This window comes from Bombyx mori, chromosome 13 (assembly GCF_030269925.1).
Source record: "Bombyx mori chromosome 13, ASM3026992v2".
NCBI lineage: Eukaryota > Metazoa > Arthropoda > Insecta > Lepidoptera > Bombycidae > Bombyx > Bombyx mori.
The window spans coordinates 11,425,111-11,431,110 of NC_085119.1; the positions used below are offsets into that span (position 1 = coordinate 11,425,111).

Consider the following 6,000-nt stretch of genomic DNA (forward strand, 5'->3'; position numbering starts at 1 on the left):
TTCGAAACTGTACCTAAGCCTACCTGTAAAATGTGATTTTAGTGATACTAGGACCTAAAACATAGGTGAATTTAGCATGACGTTATTACCATACGTTTTTTAGTTTACAAGTCTTAATTCAAGTTGAAGACTTAAAATGCGATTAAAAATAATTTTCAACTCTGGATAACTTAGTTACATTACATTACAGTTACATTACATTTTTAATTTAGGAAACTTATCGTCTGTTGAAATGTTATTTTTTCTCTAAGTCCGTCCAAATCTTGTATCTCTATTTAATTTATAAAAATATTTATTTTAACTTTTAATTTCTAATTCAGTGTTTGGGTCCGTTTTATGTGAAACCTGAATTTCTAATTTTACAAATTTGGACAATTTTTAATTATATATTATATGCATGTAGTTTTTCCTTATATTACAAGTTTGTAAAACTTTTTATCTTGAAATAAATCAATAATTATTTTCAATATTTAATTTAATTTTCAATATTCTTTTGTATATTTTTTACGTGGTCACAATTCTTCATATGTAGGCATTGTGATGTTTAGTTGTGGCCTGCCTAAAAGATCCAATCCATACCGCGGTTATTCGCGGCACTTAAACTTAGCGGTATGGAGTTATTGGCTGACTATATTTCTTTATCTTGTGTCTTCTTCTTCTGAGTCGGTCTCTTCATTGCTGAAGGTCGTGTCTAATTTGAAATGTGGACCCCTCGATGCACATTGCTTCCCCACGTCTTCCTGTCCTCAACATTTCTTTAACAAGTCTATGCAAATTACGATCTTTGTAATGACGCTGCACAATTTTTAATTTTTTTATTCCTACTTAATCACTGGTAGCCTAAGGGGCTATTCCAGTCAAGTTCGCATTGGTAGGTCAGCTCACGGGCTCAATCTGAGAGTTGGTAACACTAGCCCCAGTAAGAGTAGTGCTTTGCTGAATCTACCACCGGATCGAAATCGTGATCGACTGAGAAGATTCGGCGAGAAACTGGGTTATATTTTCTATCAAACCAGTTAATTTGTTGACATTAAAATTAGAATTTGTGTATTTTAATTCCTGCACTATAACTTTTATGTTAGACCGAAGTATCGACATTAAACACCCAAAGAGCAAATGAACCTATGAAGCGGGAATGGGATCTGCGACCCTCGGCCTAACACTCAGGAGCTCTAACAACTACCCCATCAAGTCAGACGAAGTTTATCATTACCTATCATTGCGAAAACAGTTTTGATATATTTCATATATGTATTTCTACACAGCGTTCAATTTTATAAGTAAGCGAATTGTAATGAAGTCACAATGAGGTTTGTGACTAAACTGCAGATTTTTACGAAGGTGTAGCCGTCCATTTGCCACATGTCGTAAATGGAAAATTGGGGGGTTGACTCTTCTATAATTTTTAACATTCTTGTCGCCTTTTTTCTGAGGGGACCTGAAATTATTATTTTGTTAGTTAATTGCTAAAAAAAAATATAAGTTTACATAATGAGGCTATAAAAGCATTAGGGCCAATCCTATTTAAATGAATGTATTATTCTATATTATAGAGTTCCAATATTATTGTTTTATTTGTTTTATGAAGTCAACTTTATTTTCTAATGAAGGCATTTAAAAGGTGACTCGAGCTATAGATAAGTATTATTCATTCACAATCGATTGCTCTCTTGATTTGTCGAATCGGTATAGCATCGTTCTAAAGTTAATCTAAAGTTAAAGTCTAAAGTTAAATCGTTCTAAAAGTTATTATACCAGTGTACTGCGATTACTAGTACCATTGTAGGTAAGTACGTACGGGTAGGTACCGCCACCCTGCCTCTTTCTGCCGCGAAGAAGTCGGGCTTTCTGGTTTGAAAGGTCGGACAGACGTTATAGAACTTAATAGAGATTTGACCTCATATTGATTAGCACATTCACGCTCCATCACGGCATCTATGATCTTCAGTAAACATTTTCCCCTAGGTAGAGACCTTCCAGTTCGTTGACTCATCTACACAAAAAAAGTAACTGACCCGCAATTGGACTGAAGGACGTATCCAGGTATATTGGACAATTGATACTCGCCTTGGGGGAGTTTAGGGAAATATGCTATCAAAAGTATGGTACCTTCTTGATATTGTAACAGAACAGCAACGGACAAACGCTTGGTTTCCCGTATTTCTCTGAAGAACAATTCACAGCGTCCGCTTACATACAGCGCAGTGAAAAATCCCATAACTGAATTTACTATAATATAGTAGTTTCCTATATGATTTGCTCCTAAAACCTGCGAAAACCATTAGCTAATTTAATGACTTCAAAATTGATGTACGGGCACTTAACGGGCACGGACACTTAAACGGTACATAATGTTATGTTCGGCTAGTGAGTTTCTGTAGCAATAATAGCAGTCAATTTCTCCAATTATACCCAATCCATGTATTTTAACCATGGCCTCGATTTTAATGATTTGCACATTTCTGTTTCGCAACATTCATGGGGCACAGTTTGAAGATAATTTAGACTTCGACCGAAAGGTTGACATTTTGTTTTTACGTTGTGGATTCTATTAGGTTCGTTTAAGTCCAGTGCCCCTAGACGCTGTCAAATTCGATGCGTTGATGCTTGTAATGTGTACACAAATTTATGTAATCAACATAATCTAAGGCAAAATCGCATGGACTGTTTATGAGTGACCCAAATCCTGTCTGAAAAACTTGTCTTTAGAATAAGATTAATTCTAGTCACTTCGTGCTTTGACTTACATTTCTTTGTATCCCAACCAAGCAGAATTCGAAATTTAGCAGGCTCAATACAACTAGCTTTATGCAAAAGAGGCATACCTGAAAAAAGTAAAACATGCATTTATATACCAAAAATAAATTACGTCATCCTGATGAAATCTCCGAGCATGGCCAGTATTCCTTACTGAAAATTTTGAGTAATTAATAACATTTTACTTGCCTGAAATCTATAAATATCGATAAACATCGAAAATCCTTCGAATATTTGCTTCAAATAAACATCTGTGTCGTTTACGATGAAGTCATGTGTTTGTGCAGCGAGGTACCTCGTAATTCTATTAGTTACAAAGTACCTTACAAGTTTCGGAGGTTGATTTTGATTTTCCGGATGAACATGATTTTTTAAAATAGCATTCACAAAACGAACCCGCATAAAGAAAAATATAATTAGATTTGAACAGAGCGCCATTTCGACCATCAGCATTAATTGACCGTACAACAATCCAAACAAACTAAGTAGTGAGTATTCTTTCAATATTATCGTTGATATTACAAGGCCAACGTAATGTAATATAATTAATGTAATCGTTAATATATTAGCTAGTGTAACCGTTTTGTTGAAAATATTGTTGTGATCAATCTTCATATTCCGATCAATTCTCTGCATCATGATGTAGAATGCAGTATTAGTTTCCCCATTAAGAAATCGCAGATGAATTAAATTTGCAAAAAAAGATAACTGATCCAAACCAGTCACGGTCACAAAAATATAGTACACGATACTGTGTTCGTAATATAGAGGTAGATAAAGCTTCGTCATATTAAAATACAACAAAGAACAAATTATTATGCTCATTACTGTGTAAAGTTTTTGACCGAGCGTCGGTATAGTAATGAATCTGGCTTTCAAGTGGACTCTGCATGATCCTAGCGCCATTTGCACCAAAAATGGAAAACGAAAAACCCGAACGAAGTCCTCATCTAAAATATCTTTTGATAGATACTCTGGAGACTTCATAGTTATCATTGCACTTTTTTTCAACATTCTGAAAATTTTAAATCGATGTATTTTAATATGTGGGTATAATTAATATTTAATGTATTTATAGATTAAGTTACAAAACCGCAAATTGTAGCAACACTATAGTGTAACTGGCCGTAACGCCGAGCATATGGATCGGTAATCGAGTGCCAAGTGTGTAAATGTTGAAAACTGACATCGATCGTTTTGCTTCGAGTAGTAGCACTATTTGCTTAGAGTTTCTCCGGGATATGTCTGTCAAAAAATGTTACATGTTAAATATAACTATAACTTCCTATTAATATGTACTTGAAAATATTCATCTAAAACTAGTTTAGTTATTATTATTATTAGTCGGTATATTTTTTGTAAAATACATTTTAAGTATATCTTTTTTTTTTTAATAAAATTAATGAATGTATTTCAACGGAACATCACCATGACAAAACACTATTTAAAAATAAAGAATTTTTTTAAATTTAATCACATCAATCTGTCATAAATAGTAGGTAATTATTATAGACTAGCTGACCCGGCAGACTTCGTACTGCCTCAATCGTTAAATAAAAGACCTAAACTTTTATATAAAATAAACTTAAAACAAACAAAAGGAATCCGTCCAACAACATCAAAGGAAAAACAAAATTGTTATTTTTATTTAACTCGGAGCATTTTCATATATATCTACCTTTTAAACCTTCTCTGGACTTCCACAAATAATTCAAGACCAAAATTACCGAAATCGGTCCAGCCGTTCTCGAGTTTTAGCGAGACTAACGAACAGCAATTAATTTTTATATATATAGATTATAATTTTCATTTCTTAATTATATATAATTTATGAATAACAAATAATAAAAAATAATTAAAATGATAAAACAACGAACTAAATTTTTTTTTGTGACAGACGTTGTGAAAAGCATCCGCTTTGTTGGAGTAATTCGTTGATTTATGGTAAGAAGTAATTAGTAGTAATTATACTATAAACCTTGTGGAGGTTCCAACCAAACAGTGCTGCCGTACAAAGACTCACACGAGATACGTGAAAATATAAAATTGGAACAAACAAACGCACCTATAAATTAATTTTATATATTTCGTAATTAAGAATATTTCTTAGTTAACTAATATGGAATTATTAAGTTGTCGTTCATACGCATTACTTTAATTGGAGCACACAACATTAAAGCATCAATATTCTAAATTAATACGGAGAATAAATATTTATACTACAAATAATGATTGATACGACGAATAATTACAGAACTTCAGTTAATCCCATTAAATTCGAGTAACTTTAATTTGTATAAAAGTATTTATTTAACGTGTTGACTTACTATCCTTTATTATATTAATAAAAAAGTAATAAGAAGCAATAGTGCGGCCAAATTAAGAAAACAAAATTAGAAGTTTTAATTAATGAGCACGCTTCATTGAACAATGACGTTACCTTTCAAGTGTGTCATTGTTCAATGCAGTCAGTCAGTCATGAAATCTTGCTTACCATCAGCGAAAGAGTGCATGCCCATGGCGCATAGATTTTTAGTCATATCCAATTTCGATGTTAAAGCTTCAGCAATAACACATAAGCTGAAGAATATCATAAGCATGATTAGTAAAGCCGGTAGCATACGAAAAGTTTTTTTTAAATTATAGTTAAATTCAAAAGAACCGTATGTGAGAACAGGTTAATAAAAAATCAATAGGTATATTATCGACTGCTTCTCATTCTGTCCGCAGGATCGGGAATATAGTTACCGGCGGCCATGATGAGAGGGTTCTCGTGTCGTGCCGCTTTATCGAAGTGGGTAAAACACGTATATAGTGCTTAGAAACTATACGTTAAAACGTCAAATTCATGTTTTGGTTCCTAATTTTCCTAAATTTTAATAATTTCACGCAAGATTCTGTGATCTGATTCCAAAATTTACAGTCCTCTCTGCGACTTTGAAGTCGTCGTGGCCTAAAGGATAAGACGTCCGGTGCATACGTGTTGAGCGATGCACCGGTGTTCGAATTCCGCAGGCGGGTACTAATTTTTCTAATGAAATACGTACTCAACAAATGTTTACGATTGACTTCCACGGTGAAGGAATAACATCGTGTAATAGAAATCAAGTCCGCAAAATTATAATTTGCGTAATTACTGGTGGTAGGACCTCTTGTGAGTCCGAGCGGGTAGGTACCACCGCCCCGCCTATTTCTGCCGTGAAGCAGTTATGCGTTTCGGTTTGAAGGGTAGGGCAGCCGTTG

The 6,000-nt window shown here is 33.7% G+C and overlaps 1 protein-coding gene across 1 annotated transcript; it reads right to left on the reverse strand.

The window, feature by feature from the left end:
• Nucleotides 1–1,274: 1,274 nt before the first annotated feature.
• On the reverse strand, nt 1,275–3,744 carry Gr45 (gustatory receptor 45). Its single transcript, NM_001130874.1, is given in 4 exon segments — nt 1,275–1,438; nt 2,110–2,269; nt 2,748–2,825; nt 2,947–3,744. Coding segments are annotated over 4 exon segments (1,200 nt in total).
• Nucleotides 3,745–6,000: the final 2,256 nt, after the last annotated feature.